The sequence below is a fragment of the Gobio gobio genome, assembly GCF_949357685.1.
Source record: "Gobio gobio genome assembly, chromosome: 23".
Classification (NCBI taxonomy): Eukaryota; Metazoa; Chordata; class Actinopteri; order Cypriniformes; family Gobionidae; genus Gobio; species Gobio gobio.
The window spans coordinates 5,440,395-5,460,183 of NC_137119.1; the positions used below are offsets into that span (position 1 = coordinate 5,440,395).

General features: G+C 40.9%; 1 protein-coding gene across 2 annotated transcripts in view; it reads left to right on the forward strand.

Annotated features, from left to right (window-relative positions):
* The window catches only part of lyrm4b (LYR motif containing 4), a 113,207-nt gene that overhangs the window by 4,013 nt on the left and 89,405 nt on the right, over window positions 1-19,789 (forward strand). For both annotated transcript variants that reach the window (XM_079806002.1, XM_079806003.1), the window contains exon 2: window positions 19,153-19,273. In XM_079806002.1, coding sequence (XP_079662128.1) covers window positions 19,153-19,273 — 121 coding nt within the window. The remainder of the gene's footprint in view (window positions 1-19,152; window positions 19,274-19,789) is intronic.

Genomic DNA, 19,789 nt, shown 5'->3' on the forward strand with positions numbered 1-19,789 from the left:
GCATAGTCGCTCCTCAACGGATCAAGTCCAGACCGAACTTCCCGACATCAAATGTTTTGGGCGGGGCTAAGTTCGGCTGGCATGCAGGCTAAATAATACCAGCATCATGTAGTGCAAATGTTTAATTGTAATGGACGTTTTGCACAGGCTTTCAGAATTGACGAACAGCTCCGTCTGTTTATTAAGCAGTATAAAACTTCAGATCAGGGTTTATTAAAGTACTAGAGGTGCAGAACGCCACATGGCAACTTTTCAGGACTGCACCAAGCAATAATAAATCATAATCATTACAAAGAGTAAAGCTAAAGCGTCTAACAAGGTCTACGTGCATTCATTCTAATGGCTTGTTTTCCCCCACGCCATATGGCGGATATGACGTTTGGTGGGCGTTCCCAGTAATGCCGACCAAGTCTATTGTCATCTCCGTGTAAACTACAAAAACACAAATCTGTGAAATGGTGACATCATGCGCATGCGTGTTACGTGTTCAGTCTATAGGCGTGTAGTGTTTCTTTGCAAACTGACATCGCAAACTACAGCATCTTTAGTCGTTTTCGTGTGAGCAGGGATAGTTTTGACAATGTTGTCGCCTGTAGTAAAAAAACACAAAGGAAAAACATTTCAGTTTTCAGTACATCATTATCGTGTAAAGGTATCATAAGACTAGGCCAAAGCCCAAAGGTGTCAAGCTCTCACTCCACTTTTAGACACACACTCGCAAACTTCCCTAAGCCCTTCCCCTAGGGGGAATCCCTGCCGCCATTTTCCACTTAATGGACGATGAAAGTTTATATGGACAGACCCTCGCTCCCTCAAGGGCTCTATTGACAGAAATGCAATATAATATGCATAACTATGTTTTCAGTGGTGTATAAAGAGCTTGCATTATATGAAACGTCATGGTTGATATTACTTTTGGCTCTTATGTCACAGTGGAAATGGAAGGTCAAGTGCATTGCATTGTGGGATTTAGAGTGCTCTGTTGTACACTGCTGCACATTCTGGCAAATGTAGCCCTATAGGTAAGCCAGATATTCAAAGAGAGTAGTTTGATAGTGTGTCATTCGAAACATCCCAGCTTCTCACCTCAACACTTGATCTAATATGGGAAAATCAAGCCATAATATCATTCCAAGTTATTGTTCAGACATTCTATCATCATGGTGCATTTATATTACAAATAGCTATAAAAGGCTTAAAGTGTTCACAGAATAACAAGCTGACAGGCAAAGGATAATAATCTCCCACCCACTCAGTTTCCATAGAGCTTTGAGTCTCCTGTGTGATTCTCCCCTAAAGTCTGCCAGTGTTCACATGTTAGCAGTCTTACAGCTCGCTCTTCTGTAATCCTCTCGGTTTGCCTGCATGCAAATATTCATATTAATGCAATTTGTTAATATTTCATAGATGAAACGTAGGCAGAGTGGATTTGTGTATAAATCGCTTATAAAACTATTCGTGAATACATTCATATAGATTTGGGCCTAATTTACAAATAACAAATTTCGTAGCAAATTGATATACCATATGAGTTATGAGACAAACCCTGCATCCTAACGCCCATACTATCCATCCTAAATAGTATGTGAGATTAGAATAAGTGTGTCCAAAACATAGTATGTTGAAAAGAGTACGTCAAAAGTCCCCGGATTGACGATGTAGATAGTCTGACAGTTGTAAGTCTTCTAGTAGTTGTGAAATCTGAATCACGTTGTTGAAATATTTTGTCCCGTTGCTTTTGGCTCTCTATGGGCTTCTCCACATGCTTCTCCCTTGACTTTATCGGACTTTATGCCTCCACGTCCCCCCGATTGCCTCATAGACAGTAAAAGATTGCCTGGGAGCTTCTCCTCCTGTCTATACGGTAATTTCTCTACTATGCGACAGGGAGTCGCGTGGTTATGACGCAATCGTTAGCCTATTTTTACAAAAACAGCTTCTACTGGGCGATAGTGTAAGATACAAGGTAATGGAGCCTTTATAATTTATTGTGTTTCTTTAGAAATAAACAATGGACAAATGGAGTCTTTAAACGCCTAAAGTGACGCCAAAATGAATGGGAGTCAATGGGAAGCTAACAGCGGGTGATGGCTTGGATAGCAATGGCTGCCCCTATGGAAGGTACTCTTTCCGGGTGCTGGATCACCCCCTTGGATGTCTCAAAGCCTGTCTACTCTTGTGCTACACACTCAAAAGTATGGACTTTTTCTTCACAAACAGAGCACATAGTTATAGGGCATGGTATAAGTAGGCGAATTGGGACACAGCAAATATTTTTGGTTCATTTTATATACCGTATATACACTGTGCATTGACTGAGATTGGATATTCAGTAATCGTGCATGTAGTAATTCTCACTTAAAGGGATAGGCCTAGTTCACTTACTAATGACATAAATGTTCAATTTTGGGTGACCTATCCCTTTAAAGTTTATCTTTAAAACACGAATGATGTAATAACGCTTTTAAATGTACTGTGCAGTTTTTTTGTGATTTTTATTATTTCGTTTTTTTTTATTTAGACAGTAGAATACATTTTAATATCAACCATTTATCAGTTCTTGGCCCTATTATTAGCCAGAACTTTATTATTGATGCATACCTAAATCCATTGAATTCATAAAGTGCATCAAGCATCATTAAAAACAAAAAAATACTACATTTACATACGTTTAAATTTATGCATTTAGCAGACGCTTTTATCCAAAGTGACTTACAACTTGGGGGTACAATAAGCGATTGGTCGTGAAGAGTCGAGTGAGCCTAAAAAGTGCCTGAAATACTTAGTCCGTGTACATTTCTCAGTGTAGCACAGGCTAGAGTAGGGCGGGAAAGAGGAAAGGAAAGTTTTTTTTTTTTTTTTTTAAGAGGTTAAGTGCTCATGGAAGAGATGAGTTTTTAGTTGACTTTTGAATGTTGTCAACGTTTCGGATGGTGGTGGGAAGATCGTTCCACCAGCTGGAAACGTCGAATGAAAATGTTCTGGAAAGGGATTTTTTGCCTGTCTGTGATGGTACTACAAGCCTTCTCTCCTTGACTGAACGAAGGCTTCTGGTGGGGGTGTGGAGTCGTAGAATCGAGTCAAAGTATGCAGGAGCTGAGCGCGTGGTGGCTCTGTAGGCAAGCGTCATCGCCTTAAACTTGATGCGAGCAGCGAGTGGTATCCAGTGCAGAGAGATGAAGAGAGGTGTGATGTGGGCTCTTTTGGGGTCGTTGAAGACCAGACGTGCCGCTGCATTCTGGATCATTCGAAGTGTTTGGATCGCACAAGAGGGGAGTCCAGCCAGAAGCGCATTGCAGTAGTCGAGTCTGGAAATAACCAGGGCCTGGACAAGAAGCTGTGTTGCGTGTTCTGTTAAGAACGGTCTGATCTTCCTGATGTTGTAGAGCGCAAACCTGCACGAGCGAGCTGTCTTAGCTCTCTGAAGGACAACTGGTCATCAAATGTAACTCCAAGATTTCTGACTGACTTTGAAGGGGAAATCAGGGATGTACCTAACTGGATGTTGAAGTCATGTTGCATAGTGGGACTGGCGGGGAAGATGAGGAACTCAGTCTTTGCCAGGTTGAGCTGTAGGTGATTTTTTACTCATCCATGCGGAGATGTCAGCCAGACAGCTGGAGATTCGTGCAGCTACTATGGGGTCGTCTGGTTGGAATGAAAGGTAGAGCTGAGTGTCATCAGCATAGCAGTGATATGAGAAGCCATGTGCCTGTATGATGGGACCTAATGAAGTAGTGTAAATGGAGAAAAGGAAAGGTCCAAGCACTGAGCCCTGAGGAACCCCTGTGGTCAGTCGATGCGCTTGGGATTCCTCTTTTCTCCAGGCAACCTTGAAGGACCTACCTGTGAGATAAGATTCAAACCAAAGGAGTGGAGTCCCTGTGGTGCCCAGTGATGAGAGGGTGGACAGAAGAATCTGATGATTGACCGTGTCAAAGGCAGCAGATAGATCAAGGAGGACGAGGACTGATGATTTGGACTCAGCTTTAGCTATCCGCAGGGCTTCAGTGACCGACAGTAGTGCAGTCTCTGTGGAGTGGCCCCTTATACTACTTAATTGTTTCTATCAATGGCCTAAATATAATCCTATAATCAACACTTTTCATGATTAGTTGTAATAGTAAAGACGTGCTAAAAGTTTTCGAAAAGAGTTCCACATGTGGTACTTAAAATAGCTATTTCATATGCAAAAATGCCAGCCAATCACAGCAGTGGGCGTTTTCACAGAATTTTCACAGCAGCCAATCAGCAGTAGCCAATCAGCAGTAGGTTTACCATAGACTGTAAAGAAATATGGACGTAGTGTCCGTGACGTCATCCATAGGATTCTGAAGAGCAGTTTTGAAGCGTAAAGTAGGGTCGAGCTGGCCGTTGCCATCTTGTCAGCGCGTCGTCATGCGTCACTCCCGGATAACGGAAAATGGCCAAAAAGGCGGGACGTGGGCGGAGCTGAGGTGATGCGATGACTAACAGACAGCAGATAAATGGCTATCCACCTGTCACTCAAAGTGGCCACGCCCTTAATTATGCAGAACTTTAATGCTTTATATAATGTAAACGAATGAGTTATAAAATAATTCACCCCGTCGTCATAAAGGGCAAAATTAGATATATAGATCAAAACCACAATTTGTACCAGACTGTAAACATGTGTTCTTCTGCTGTAAAGTTGGGCAGTTTAACATGAGCTCAATGAGATTCTGCTCCTTCTGGAGTCTGTCTCTAGTGGCCGGTCGATGAATTGCAGTTTAAGTCACTTCCGTATTGGCTTCAAGAGAAACTGGGGGAGGATGCCGCTTGGTGTTTACACTGAAGTGTCTTCAGACTTCAAACAGAGCAAAATCATACTAACATTATAAGTGCACCCCAGGAAACATTATAAAACAAAGCAGTTCATGACCCCTTTAAACCATTTTTTACCTGATCTGTCGCAGTGATGACAAACAGTTTCGAACAGTTTACAGAGAAATCTGTTGTAAAAATCAGTGTAATGCGTCCAATGTGAAAACCAATGTGCATGTTGTTTTCTAACTGTGTAATATAATATAGTCTGTTAAATTATTCAAGGCCTACAATTTAGCACGCAGATGGTAACTCATATTTGGTGTTTTTGAGGTGTAATACACCTTCAAGTGGGATTTTTCGGGCTGTGGTTTGAGCCGTGTGTGTATGTGATCTGAAACTCTCAAATTTACGCAGGAGGAAAGAAGTTGAAAGAGCATGTGGAGAGAGAGAGAGAGAGAGAGAGAGAGAGAGAGAGAGAGAATGCAGGGAGGGGAAAGAGTGAATGAAATGCAGGACAACTCCAAGCGACTGCGAGATGATTGAAAGCCGGAAACAAATTCAGTCAGTGAGAGCGAATGATTGAGAAGGGAGGATGAAAGAGATGTTGATTCTGACGGAAGGTAAGAAAAATATCAGATCTGCCAAGGAAGAAGATTCACAACACGCACCCAGAGAGAAGGAGAGACTCTTTTTGAGGAGAGGAAGCACATTTTTTTTCCACCGTATACTGCAGATTTAACAATACCGCTGCAAGTGTAGACTGCAGAAAGTAGGGCAGCTCTTACGTAAAGCATCTTCCCGTTAAATATAACCCTCCCCCGTGGTCCTCCTGCTCCATGTTAGTGCGGAGCCAATGACGACATATTTGTGCTCAGTCTTATTCATAAAGCTCACAAGAAATAAACCTTTAAAAGCCGAAGATAAATAAGTGATCAGGGATCGGCTCGGAGATTTGCGTGTGAAATCTCACAGATCTTCGTGTCAGGGCGGTGTCCCTGATGCCTGTTTGAATCCGAGGGCTATTTTCTCTTCTGCTTGTATTTATTTATTCATAGCGGATGTCTGCTCATTTGACATGCTGCGTTTAACGTGACTGATGGAAAGGTTATTTATCGGCATTGATGTTCCCATGAAGAACCTTTAACATCTATGGAATCTTTCCATTCCAACAAAGGTCCTTTAGATTTGTTTAAATGTTCTTCACACTAAGGGAAAAAAAAGTTATTTTTAAAGGGGTCATGAACTGCATTGTTTTATAACGTTTCCTTGGCTGCATTTATAATGTTAGTATGATTTCAACATCAAAAATGGTCATAATTTAGAAATAAATCATTATTCCTACCCTGATTTTAGCCTCTGATTTGAACGCTCTGTTTGAAGGGGTGTGTCTGTGAGACTTGCCAAGCGGCAGTTTCTCTTGAAGCGAGTACGGAAGTGACTTAAACTGCAATTCATCGACTGGCCATTAGAGACAGACTCCAGAAGGAGCAGAATCTCATTGAGCTCATGTTAAAATGCCCAACTTTACAGCAGAAGAAAACATGTTTACAGTCTGGGACAAATTGTGGTTTTGGTCTATACGGCTAATTTTGCCCTTTATGACGACTGTGAGGGGGATGAATTTTTATATAACTCATTCGTTCATATTATATAAAGCTGTAAAGTTCTGCATAATTAAGGGCGTGGCCACAATGAGTGAGGTGGATAGCCATTTATCTGCTGTCTGTTAGTCATCGCGTCACTTTAGCTCCGCCCACGTCCCACCTTTTTGCCCATTTTCTGTTATCCGGGCGTGATGCGCGATGACGCACTAACAAGATGGCGATGGCAGGGGCGTAAATCGCGGGGGGGACAGCCCTCAGATTGGGGGGGTCCTGTCCCCCCCTGAAAACCATGCTGAGTATTGTAAATAATATAATGATATATACTTAAAATAAACGTGTAAGTAGTAAAACAATACAAACACAAACGGGACAAAAAAAATGCGTTTTAAGTTTAGAAACATTTTGACTCCCCCCCCCCCCCCTTGCCCCACAGTGGTTTGATCCACCGCGCACCTCAATTAACGTTACCCATAGAACGTAGAAAAAGTACCACACAAGTTTGGGGAGAGAACAAAGCTCTTCAGACAGCAGTTGTGAAACACCAGTAAGCTATTTTATTCACTTTAAACATCAGATGAAGTGATTATTTTCTCTTTAATACAGATTAGGCAAAACACTGTTAACATCACTTGCCCACTGCGGCCCCGCCCCGGGCCACCGTCGTTTTCATTTTTATAGTAATAAAATCATTTGACACAACTATTAAAAACTGAACGTGTCTGCTCAATACAGCACGAGCCGAACGGGCAAACAGCTGACAGACAAGATGATCGCGGAAGATTTGGTTTCAAAGCGAAATGTAAAAGCGCCTATTTAAGGGAGTGTGTCATTGTACTGTTTTGTAGTTGTGTTTTTCATTACGAATAATTGGCTAATGAACCCAAAATGCAAGCAACCCGCCCCCGAATTGGCGCTCATTCTAAACCTAAAGTATATGCGGACGGCCGCTCCGCCAGATGTGTGTTGGGTTTTGCTCAATATGATAATAAGTGGCAGATCAGAGGACTTGCTGCAGTTGAATATCTAAAGATCTGAATATCATAGTATAAAATACTTTGTGGAGGACACAAGATAATTTAATAATTATAATATGACTGCGTGGTGAACCTTAATCATATTTAAACAACTATCACTTTGTGTTGTTGGTCAGATAAAATGAAAGAGAAAAGAAAAATGGACATTACATAATTTTTCAGTGCACCGAAACGCCAAGTAGCCTAAGTACGAAATGTGTTTTGTTTTTTGTGGTACACATATCCTTATAAGTACGATTTTGGCTGTATTATTTGTGTCCCCTTCGAAATTTGCTCTTGAGAAATTTCATGTTTATTGTCCCCCCCAACTGTTAGATGAAATTTACGCCCCTGGGCGACGGCCAGCTCGACTCTACTTCACGCTTCAAAACTGCTCTTCAGAACCTTATGGGTGAGGTCACAGACACTACGTCCATATTTTTTACAGTCTATGGTAAACATCCACTGCTGTGATTGGCTGCTGTGAGGCTTCAGTGTAAACACCCACTGCTGTGATTGGCTGCTGTGAGGCTTCAGTGTAAACACCCACTGCTGTGATTGGCTGCTGTGAGACTTCAGTGTAAACACCCACTGCTGTGATTGGCTGCTGTGAGGCTTCAGTGTAAACGCCCACTGCTGTGATTGGCTGCTGTGAGGCTTCAGTGTAAACACCCACTGCTGTGATTGGCTGCTGTGAGGCTTCAGTGTAAACACCCACTGCTGTGATTGGCTGCTGTGAGACTTCAGTGTAAACACCCACTGCTGTGATTGGCTGCTGTGAGACTTCAGTGTAAACACCCACTGCTGTGATTGGCTGCTGTGAGACTTCAGTGTAAACACCCACTGCTGTGATTGGCTGCTGTGAGACTTCAGTGTAAACACCCACTGCTGTGATTGGCTGCTGTGAGACTCTTCTTTTTCTCTCGTTCTCTCATTTCTCCTCTCTTCTCTGCTTGTCTCACCTGATCTCATTCCTTTGTTCTCTTTCTCTCCATTTCTCTTCCTGCTGTTTTTTGTTACTCTTTTTCACGCATCTTCTCATTTAGTTTCTTATCGTCTTCTTGTCTCGTCTCATCTCTTCTTTTTCTCTCATTCTCTCATTTCTCCTCTCTTCTCTGCTTGTCTCACCTGGTCTCATTCTTTCCTTCTCTTTCTCTCTATTTCTCTTCCTGTTGTTTCTAGTTTGCTCTTTTTCACGCATCTTCTCATTTAGTTTCTTATCGTCTTTTTGTCTCGTCTCATCTCTTCTTTTTCTCTCATTCTCTCATTTCTCCTCTCTTCTCTGCTTGTTTTACCTGGTCTCATTCCTTCCTTCTCTTTCTCTCTACAGGGAGTGCAGAATTATTAGGCACGTTGATTTTCTGATCATATTTTTTTTCCAGGCACATTTGACCAATTCCAAACCACAGTAATCCTAATAACTACTATTGATTTAGTATTTAATAATGTATAAGTGATATATAATTGTTCATGAAGGCTGGAAATAAAAATCACCTTATATTCAGGTGTGCAGAATTATTAGGCATGTTTTCTTTTACAGATAAATTGAGCCAAAAAAGAGATTTAACTCAGACTGAAAAGTCAAAAAGTATTAAATGCCCATGAGAAGGATGCAATACTAATGCAATACTAGACATTGCAGTTAAGGCGTGTCCATTGGACAGTGAAATGCTCGTTGGGTCAGCAGTATCTGTCAAAAACATGTGGCGGAGAAAAGACACCTGTTAACTGCAAAAGAATTAAGAATTAAGGTGAAGAATTAAGGGTGAAACCATCCGGAACCCTTTAGTCTCCAGCGCCACCATTTTCCAGAACTGAACCTACCTGGAGTCTCCAGAAGTGCAAGGTGTCAGGATCTCAGAGACTTCAGTTAGGTAAAGAATCCTAAAAAATGACCCCCACTAGATAAGAATCACAAGCTGAAGTGTTGTAAAATACATGAAGAAGGTTTTTTTTATAGGCTTTATGGACAGATAGGTTGAGATGACTCTTGAAGGACCAGCACCACATCCTCTAGTACCACTGTTTGAAGAATTCATCTTCCAGAATCTGGCAGTACGTTTTGGGAGTTCATTTTAGTCCATCCTGAAGTCCGTTTTGCAAAACGTACTGCCAGATTCTGGAAGATGAATTCTTCAAACAGTGGTACTAGAGGATGTGGTGCTGGTCCTTCAAGAGTCACTCTCAACCTATCTGTCCATAAAGCCTAGATTTTCATTTCCAGCCTTCATGAACAATTATATACCACTTATACATTATTAAATACTAAATCAATAGTAGTTATTAGGATTACTGTGGTTTGGAATTGGTCAAATGTGCCTGGAAAAAAAATATGATCAGAAAATCAACGTGCCTAATAATTCTGCACTCCCTGTATTTCTCTTCCTGCTGTTTCTAGTTACTCTTTTTCTCACATCTTCTCATTCAGTTTCTTATCGTCTCTTTGTCTCGTCTCATCTTCTTTTTCTCCTTGTTTCATCTCACCTCGTTTCTCATTCTGCTCTCGTCTCTCATCTTCTCCTTTTTTCTTCTCTGTCCATATTCGTGTTTCGTGTACTCTGGTGCTCCCGTTCTCAAGGCTTGGCTTTCCCTGGCGTGTTTCTCGGCGGGCATGAACAGGTGATGTGTTTGCTGAGAGTTTCAGATGATAATGTGCTGTCAGGAGTCTGTGAGCTCCAGCTGTAATGCTGATGTTTGAGCTTCAGTAGCTTCAGTCTCTGTGGGTTTGATCTCTGAGAGAATCTCTCCTCCAGCTCTGACATCACAGACTCGTCTCTTCTCTTCCTTTTGCTCCTTTTCTCTCATTGACTTATTTTTCCTCTCTTGTTTTATTTCTTCTTCACTTCAAATCTTCATTTTCTCTCCTCTCTTCTGACCTCATGTCATCTTGTTCATCTCGTCTCATCTTGTCTTTCTTCCTCAGCTTGTCTTGTTTGTCTTTCTCATCTCTTCTTGTGTCGTCTTATTTCTTCTCATATTTTTCTCTCTTTCTCTTTCTCTTCTGTCCTTGTCTTGTTTTGTCTGGTCATGGCTCGTGTCTCTGTGGCTCTTTTTGTTCTTCACGTCTCCACTTCTCATGTCTTCTTTTTCTCTCGTTCTCTCATTTCTCCTCTCTTCTCTGTTTGTCTCACCTGATCTCATTCCTTAGTTCTCTCTCTCTATTTCTCTTCCTGCTGTTTCTAGTTACTGTTTTTCTCGCATCTTCTCATTTAGTTTCTTATCGTCTCTTTGTTTTCTCATTCTCGTTTCTCATTCTCTTCTCGTCCCCTATCTTGTTTTTCATATATTGTTTTTTTATCTCTTGTCGTTGTTTCTTCTCTTTTTTCACATCACTCCTTTTCTCTCTTTGTCTCAATTTATTTCTCCTCTATCTTGGTTCATCTCTTCTTTACTTCAAATCTTCTCTTTTCTCTCCATGTCTCTTCTGTCACTTCTTTTCTCTTCCTGTCTTTTCTCTTCTCGCCTCGTCTCTTTGACTCAACGATTTCTCCTTCTCTTTTTGTGTTCTCTTTTTTTTCTCTTTATGTTAGATCTCTTTATTCTCTCATCGTTTCTTCTATCATTTATGGTCTTGTTTTGTCAGGTCAAGACTTTTGTCGCGTTGGCTTTTTTTTCCCTCTCGTTGTCTTTTCACGCCTTTGCTTTGTCATCTCATCTCTTCTTTTTCTCTCGTTCTCTCATTTCTCCTCTCTTCTCTGCTTGTCTCACCTGGTCTCATTCCTTAGTTCTCTCTGTTTCTGTTCCTGCTTCTTCTTGTCTCTTTTTATCTCACATCTTCTCATTTTGTCTCATCATCTCTTTTCTCCTTGTCTCATCTCTCCTCATTTCTCATTCTCTTGATTTTGTCTTCGTCTCTTCTGTTCTTGTCTCTTTTCTTTTCTTCTAGTTGTTCTGATTTTCACATCACTCCTTTTCTCTCATTGTCTCGATTTATTTCTCCTCTCTTCTCATCTGGTTTCATCTCTTCTTTACGTCATGTCTTTCTCTCTCCAAGTCTCTTGTTTCATTTTTCCTTTCCTCTCTCCTCATATCATCTCTTCTCGTCTCATCTAATCTCTTCATATCTTGTCTCTCCTTGTATCTCTTCAATTTACGTCTTGTTTCACTTCTTATTTCTTTGTTTTCTTCCCTCATTTCTCCTCCTGTCATCATCTTGTTTTGTTTTGTCTGGTCTAGACTCATCTTTCCTTTGCTTTTTTTGTCTCGTATAGTCTCTTCACTTCTTGCTTGCCTTGTTTTTCACTTGTTCTCATTTCTCAGTTCTATCTCTCCATTTCTCATCCTACTACTTCTTGTCAATCCTTTTCTTGCCTCTTCTCATTTTGTTTCTTCTTGTCTCTTTGTCTCGTTTTTGTTCTTTTGAAAAGTTCCTTTTCATCCTAGTTTTATTCGATTTCTCTTCCTGTCTTCTCTTCTCGCCTTGTTTCTTTGTCTCGACTTATTCCTCCTTTTCTTCTCTCTTTGTCTCATCTTGTTTGTGTTTCTCCCTTTTCTCTCCTTATTTCTTCTATCATTTGTTCTGTCCTTGTCTTGTTTTGTTTGGTCAAGACTCGTTTTTGTCCCTCGTTGTCTCTTCTCTTCACGTCTTGCTTGTCTTCTCATGTCTTCTTGTCTTGTCTCATCTCTACATATCTCTTCTCTAGTTTCTCTGCTTGTATTTATTTCCTTTTCTCATTTCTCCTTTCTTCTCCGCTTGTCTCACTTCTCTCTCCTTATCTCTTCTCCTTTTCTATCTCTTCTCTCCTTGTCTCCTCTCTTTTAATACATCTCATTTCTTCGGTTCTGTGCTGTTCTCGTTTCTTCTCACTTGCTTTTTGATTATTAATCGTTCTCCCTTCGTCTCGTCTTTTTTTCTTCTCGTTTGTTCTCGTACTCTTTTCACTCAGTTCCGTTAACAACATTTTGGCCACACTCATCATTTTTAAACTGTACATGTGAATTTCATTTCAGGGGCAGGAAGCATTTTTCGCTAATAAAACATGGCCTGTGTATTCACAGCTGAAGGTGTCATTAAATATTAAGCCATTATAATTGGTTCCACTTCACAGAACCATGAAACAAGTTGTTTTATGTTATTTTAGATGCCTATTATTACTCCTGTTTTGTGTTGGTGAGGTGAATTAATTGTGTGTTTAACTGCCCATGGGTGATGCTACGCTAATTGTCGCCTACAGAACAAAAGTTTGCTAATCTGCTGTCGTAAGATCTTAAGCGAGAGTTCCTGTTCATCTCCATGAATATCATCCTCTCGGCTGCCCATGTGTTAATCACGCTCCCACCCACTACATTCAGTCGGACGCTATGTTATGCTTTTGTTTAAGGTCAGCTTAACCACATCCGACAATATGACGCATTCGCTTAAAAACACAAACGTTCCTTTGCGCTGTCACGCGCATCATGGCTCATATTTAAGTCTGGCTGCTTGGCAGAGAGGATGAGTGTCTCTCTGAGGATTCGATATGCGTGCCGCTCGATGAATCAGCCATTCCTACGCTGGTGACAAAGACCAACTGCTTAATTGTCCAGTGGCCCCATCCAGAATTCACTGTGGATCTACAGATCGGTCTCTGTTTTCCTCTTGACAAATGCTTTGTCTTGTTGATGACCTTAAAGCCAGATGGCTGAAAATACTGAAAATATCTATCAGCTGTTGCCTCGAAGGGATGATGTGAGTGGTTTATTATTAACCGAGTGTCTGATGTAATGAGAAGTGATGTAAACTGAAGAATTTGTTGAGTCAAGATGGCCTTACTTTATATAGAAACATACAAAACCCTTTATTCTGTTGTAATATTGATCAGAGATTAGCTTTCCATTTGTTTTCCATGCAAAAATAGCATCTGAAGTTTATTTTTGAAGGCCTCTGACCATTTCAATATTTTGTTTGGGCACTGTTATAGACATCATATCCTTCGCGGAGAAGGAAATCATGCATTGCAACAAGCTCTTAAAATGAATCCAAAGAGAAATTGTATTGAATTATAATGCTCAGCCTAATCAAAATGTACTAGTTTACTCAGTATTTGCTTCTTTTTTTTTTAAATCTTGGAGTATCAAGCTGTTAGCTTAGCAAAATGCTAGCTTTAGACTTTAGTAAAATCAGCTAGCAAGTAGCAAAAGTGTAAAATATTGCCATTTCCATGAGAAGTTAAGCTGGGGAATTTTGGAAATATTGTTGTAAACTTAATGGGAATGAATTGGATTTGGGATAATTCATAGAAACTGTTTCATATATAAGATATAAGATTTTGTTTGGTCATAAGCAGACATGAAAAAATGACATTTTAGACTTTGCTGTTGTTGTGAGTAGAACTTTTAATTGAACAAAAGAAAATCCCAATAAAAATGCTGTTAAAGTCCATTTGCAATAAGTAGTCTGGGTTAAAATTCAACTGATTTTATGGTCTTTTTAACCAGGATTATGCTGCACAATGCCTTTTCTTTTTTCTTTTTCCCAAATACATTTAAATTCCCTGTTATAAATTTCCAGTTTATTGCCATTAATTCCTTTATATTCCCGTTAATTCTCAAGGAAAGTTTCCAATTTTGAACAGTCCCAGAATTTTGCAAACCTAGTCATAACATAGTATTGTGCAAGGAATCACTTTTTCTTTTCCTTGAGCTTTTGACATATAAGAGGTCATCATCATACTATAAGAATATCCTGTAAGTTTCAGAACTGAAAATGTCCGTGTTAGTCCAAAAACAGCTTTTATTGTAACCAAGCCCAGATAACAACTCATTATAGAAAAGAGCGCCTCTGCAGAAGAAGATCAACGCCTACTTCATCATCACAGCTTTAGCCCCGCCCACTGGTGTGTTAGTGAGATGACGAGGAGAGAAGAGCGATACAGGATCACTGGATTAACTTTACCTTCCAAAGGATCCTAATGCTAGGAATGTGCTTATTTATTTTCAACAATGTGAATGTCTCAGTTGAGCATTATTTATTTGTATTCGGCATGTCTCACTGTGGATTCTTTGGGAAATCAGTCGCAATTTCAGCGCAGGTTTTGCAAGCAGACTTTTATGATATGGACTTGACAGTAATGCCACAACATGTAAGTGACCGTGTTAATTATAATGCCTGTTCTGAGACCTGTGATTTCTGATATGATTCATGTACAGTCAGATGTTCTTTGTCCGTGTGTCAGTAAATCAAACCAGTCAGCAACTATGCTGGAACCAGAGCTGTTCGGACCAATCAAATCGTCAGGGCGGGCTTTATACGATGATGGAAAGATGATCACCAGTAACGTAATCATCCACGTCACCAAAGAGCGCTTGGGTTGAATTTGTTCTAATCCTAAACGGAGAACTTGTTCGTATATGCATTCACCGTTTACTATTTCTCTATTATTTCATATCCAAAGATGTCAGCCAATCACAGCAGTGGGCGTTTACACTGAAGTCTCACAGCAGCCAATCACAGCAGTGGGCGTTTACACTGAAGTCTCACAGCAGCCAATCACAGCAGTGGGCGTTAACACTGAAGTCTCACAGCAGCCAATCACAGCAGTGGGCGTTTACACTGAAGTCTCACAGCAGCCAATCACAGCAGCGGGCGTTTACACTGAAGTCTCACAGCAGCCAATCACAGCAGTGGGCGTTTACACTGAAGTCTCACAGACACGCCCCTTCACACAGAGCGTTCAAATCAAAGGCTGAAGTCAGGGTTGGAAAAATGCCTTTTATTTCTAGATTATGACATTTTTTGATGTAAAAATCATATTAACATTATAAGTGCACCACAGGAAACATTATAAAACAATGCAGTTCACAAGCCCTTTAACATGCGTTTCATAAGGTGTAGCTTATATATTTCCATAACCCAGAATGGGCTGAATATTGAGTAATGTTTTATATCAGAAAGTGTATAGATAATCTGTTGTTTGTAGATATTTTGCTTGTGTTGCGCATGGCTTTGACCTCAGATTTGTCACAGTTAATGCGCACGAGCCGTTGGAAAAGCACATGATGTGTGCTTCAAAGCCGGCTGCTCATTTTTGACTCGTTTGAAGTGTCTGTCACTGTGATATTTGCTATAAGATGACACTCTTTATCGAGCAACTGCCCCTTTTCCTTCTCAAGACACAATTTTGCATCCGTTGTTTTTTTTAGTGTACGATCTAAGATTGTTCAGCTTGCGCATGTGTGTGTGCTTCTCACCCGTTCTGTCTGTCTCTTTCTCTGTGGGTTTCTCCCATTATTTGCAGATTTTCTTTCACCTCTCTGCCTTTCTCCCTTGTTTTTTTCTTCCTCATCCCATGAAACGATGGGAGGCTTGGCTTTGGCTGTCAGAGCGGAGTTGCCTCGTCTTGGTGGAGGTGGTTCCTCGGGTGGCAGGCGGTGCTTTGATCTTGGCGTGGCACTGGGGCCTCCGTATGCCCCACACTGCTCGAGTTTGGAGATGAAAAGCCTGGAGATGTGCTTCCTCCTCAGGTTTTCTCTCCCCAGAAGTGTAGATGTGCAAAGCTACCTTACAGCTTAGTAACTGGCTGTCTAATGACTGCACCATTATTAGCATGTGGCACACACAGCGCTGGCGCTAATGAACTCTGTCATCCAGAAGGAATGTGACTGAGGTTGTCTTTGCTCCTTGTCTCCTCGCTGTGGCGTGACGAGCTCACTGCATCCTTGTCAGTCAGATCTCATTTCTTAAAGGGATAGTTCACCCAAAAACGGAAATTCTGTCATTAATTACTCACCCTCATGTTGTTCCAAACCTGTAAGACGTTTGTCTTTTGTCCCTCTATTGACTGCGATCCAATTCGGTGCTTCAAAAAAGTTCATAAAGGGACCGTAAAACGAATCCATATTGGGCGGTTTAGTCCAACATTTCTGAAGAGACTCGATCGCTTTATATGATAAGCCGATTGAATTTAGCCTTTTATTTACATATAAACATTTATCAACTCACATCAGTTGTGGTAAACGGAAGCTCAAGCATGAGAACCAATGAGGTTCATTCTCGTGTTACGCGTCACGTTCGAGCTTCTCAAGAACCAATGAGGTTCATTCTTGTGTTACGCATCACTTTTGAGCTTCTCAAGAACCAATGAGGTTCGTTCTCGTGTTACGCATCACGTTTGAGCTTCAGCAAGAACCAATTAGGTTCATTCTCGTGTTACGCATCACGTTTGAGCTTCTCAAGAACCAATGAGGTTCATTCTCATGTTACGCATCACTTTTGAGCTTCAGCAAGAACCAATGAGGTTCGTTCTCGTGTTACGCATCACGTTTGAGCTTCAGCAAGAACCAATGAGGTTCATTCTCGTGTTACGCATCACGTTTGAGCTTCAGCAAGAACCAATGAGGTTCATTCTCGTGTTACGCATTACGTTTGAGCTTCAGCAAGAACCAATGAGGTTCGTTCTCGTGTTACGCATTACGTTTGAGCTTCCGCAAGAACCAATGAGGTTCATTCTCGTGTTACGCATTACGTTTGAGCTTCCGCAAGAACCAATGAGGTTCGTTCTCGTGTTACGCATCACGTTTGAGCTTCCGCAAGAACCAATGAGGTTCATTCTCGTGTTACGCATCACGTTTGAGCTTCAGCAAGAACCAATGAGGTTCATTCTCGTGTTACGCATCACGTTTGAGCTTCAGCAAGAACCAATGAGGTTCATTCTCGTGTTACGCAGCACGTTTGAGCTTCAGCAAGGACCAATGAGGTTCATTCTCGTGTTACGCATCACGTTTGAGCTTCCGCAAGAACCAATGAGGTTCATTCTCGTGTTACGCATCACGTTTGAGCTTCCGCAAGAGCCAATGAGGTTCATTCTCGTGTTACGCATCACGTTTGAGCTTCAGCAAGAACCAATGAGGTTCATTCTCGTGTTACGCAGCACGTTTGAGCTTCAGCAAGAACCAATGAGGTTCATTCTAGTGTTACGCATCACGTTTGAGCTTCAGCAAGAGCCAATGAGGTTCATTCTCGTGTTACGCATCACGTTTGAGCTTCCGCAAGAGCCAATGAGGTTCATTCTCGTGTTATGCATCACGTTTGAGCTTCAGCAAGAGCCAATGAGGTTCATTCTCGTGTTACGCATCACGTTTGAGCTTCAGCAAGAACCAATGTGGTTCATTCTTGTGTTACGCAGCACGTTTGAGCCTCAGCAAGAACCAATGAGGTTCATTCTTGTGTTACGCAGCACATTTGAGCTTCAACAAGAGCCAATGAGGTTCATTCTTGTGTTACGCAGCACATTTGAGCTTCAACAAGAACCAATGAGGTTCATTCTCGTGTTACGCATCACGTTTGAGCTTCCGCAAGAACCAATGAGGTTCATTCTCGTGTTACGCAGCACGTTTGAGCTTCAGCAAGAACCAATGAGGTTCGTTCTCGTGTTACGCATCACGTTTGAGCTTCAGCAAGAACCAATGAGGTTCGTTCTCGTGTTACGCATCACGTTTGAGCTTCAGCAAGAACCAATGAGGTTCGTTCTCGTGTTACGCATCACGTTTGAGCTTCAGCAAGAACCAATGAGGTTAATTCTCGTGTTACGCATCACGTTTGAGCTTCAGCAAGAACCAATGAGGTTCATTCTCGTGTTACGCATCACGTTTGAGCTTCAGCAAGAACCAATGAGGTTCATTCTCATGTTACGCAGCACGTTTGAGCTTCAACAAGAGCCAATGAGGTTCATTCTTGTGTTACGCAGCACATTTGAGCTTCAGCAAGGACCAATGAGGTTCATTCTCGTGTTACGCATCACGTTTGAGCTTCCGCAAGAACCAATGAGGTTCATTCTCGTGTTACGCAGCACATTTGAGCTTCCGCAAGAACCAATGAGGTTCATTCTCGTGTTACGCAGCACATTTGAGCTTCAGCAAGAGCCAATGAGGTTCATTCTCATTCTGTAAGAAATAATTTTTCACTGTATTTTGAAGTGCCCACGATAACAGTATTGTGGATGTTCATATTACCGTATACCGGCATATGTCTAGACATGAGGGTGTGTAAATGATGGTGAATTTTGGGTGAGCTATCTCTTTAATGTACTTTGAGTTCACTCATCGAGATACAGCACAAACAGAGGGCCTACCCATATCAGAATGACTGATAAAAGAGACTTGATGTCTGTGTGTAACTAATGGGACTACATTTGCTTTCAGTGCCTTAGTTTATAAACCTTGCAGGGGTCTTGTGATCTTTCAGAGTTTTGGAATAAAATCGATGTTTATGTCAATGTCCAGGCAGCTAGAGATGTTTAAAACTGCTTGCCTTCAATATTGAGTGTTAGATGCTTTTCTGCTTGCCAAAGTTTCACGTCATTTCATTAGGACTTTTGCGTAAGGGCAAAAAATGTCTCCCATATAGATTTTGCAACAGGTTCAAGTTGGTCACACAAATTGTTTTGATCAACAGAAAGCGGCTTGGTTGCATCACAACAGTTTGGACATGAGATGTCTGGTGAGTGGTGCTAAAAGGTTATTGCTGTATCATGTTTGAAATAGCGTGGCTAAAATGTGAGCTAAAAACACATTTGCTGAATCAACCATATCATTTTAGCTTGATTCTAAAGTCTTTGAGCTTTTTTATTGTGACTCATGTTTCATGGGACTCATACCCAAGCCCTCCGCATCACAAATGCTTCATGCATCACTATACTATTGACAATAGAAGCCTTTTACCGCAAAATTTTGCTGAAATTTTGACTCCCTGGTGAGCTCACACAATGTCGTTGTGATGAATTTTGCATGAGTAAGCAAATGTTAAAAGTCAAGTGATCTATTTTGTGTAGGACATACGCTCTACGGAGGGTACGAGATGCATTCAGGGAGAACCGGACAGTGGGAGATCCGAAGGTTGTGGAGGAGCTGCTGAACAGGGCCCGGGACAGTCTGGCCATCATTCAAAGACAGGTACTAATGCACTGGTCCAAAAAATAGATGTTGTGATCTGCAGTTTGTTGTGAAATAAGACCATTTTGTACACGCTTCCCTCTTTTTTCTTTCTTTCTGTACCTATTTTGTTGTATAAATACATACAGTGTATGTGTTCAGTTTTAGATAAAATATGAATCTTTAAATATGTTGATTGCTGAGTTTGAGATTGCTTCTATTTAATAGTATGTTTCGACTAAAAAAATCAATTTTCAGAACAATCTGAAGTTCTCATGAGTTCATATGATCAATGAATTTACTTGTTCGATTAGTGATCTAGAAATAGCGGTGACATCTGAAGTATTTTTATTTTATGTTTCTTACTTTTTTCCCCCTTTTTTTAAAATCCTGTTTTATTTCCAGGCAATTATACATTCATCTATCAATATATACACATGTTTTTGACAAATTAAACAATATTTTTAGTAAACTAAACTCAATTTACCGTTCTCATCCAATTGATCTGTCCAATGTATTTGAATTGTCAAAAAAAGT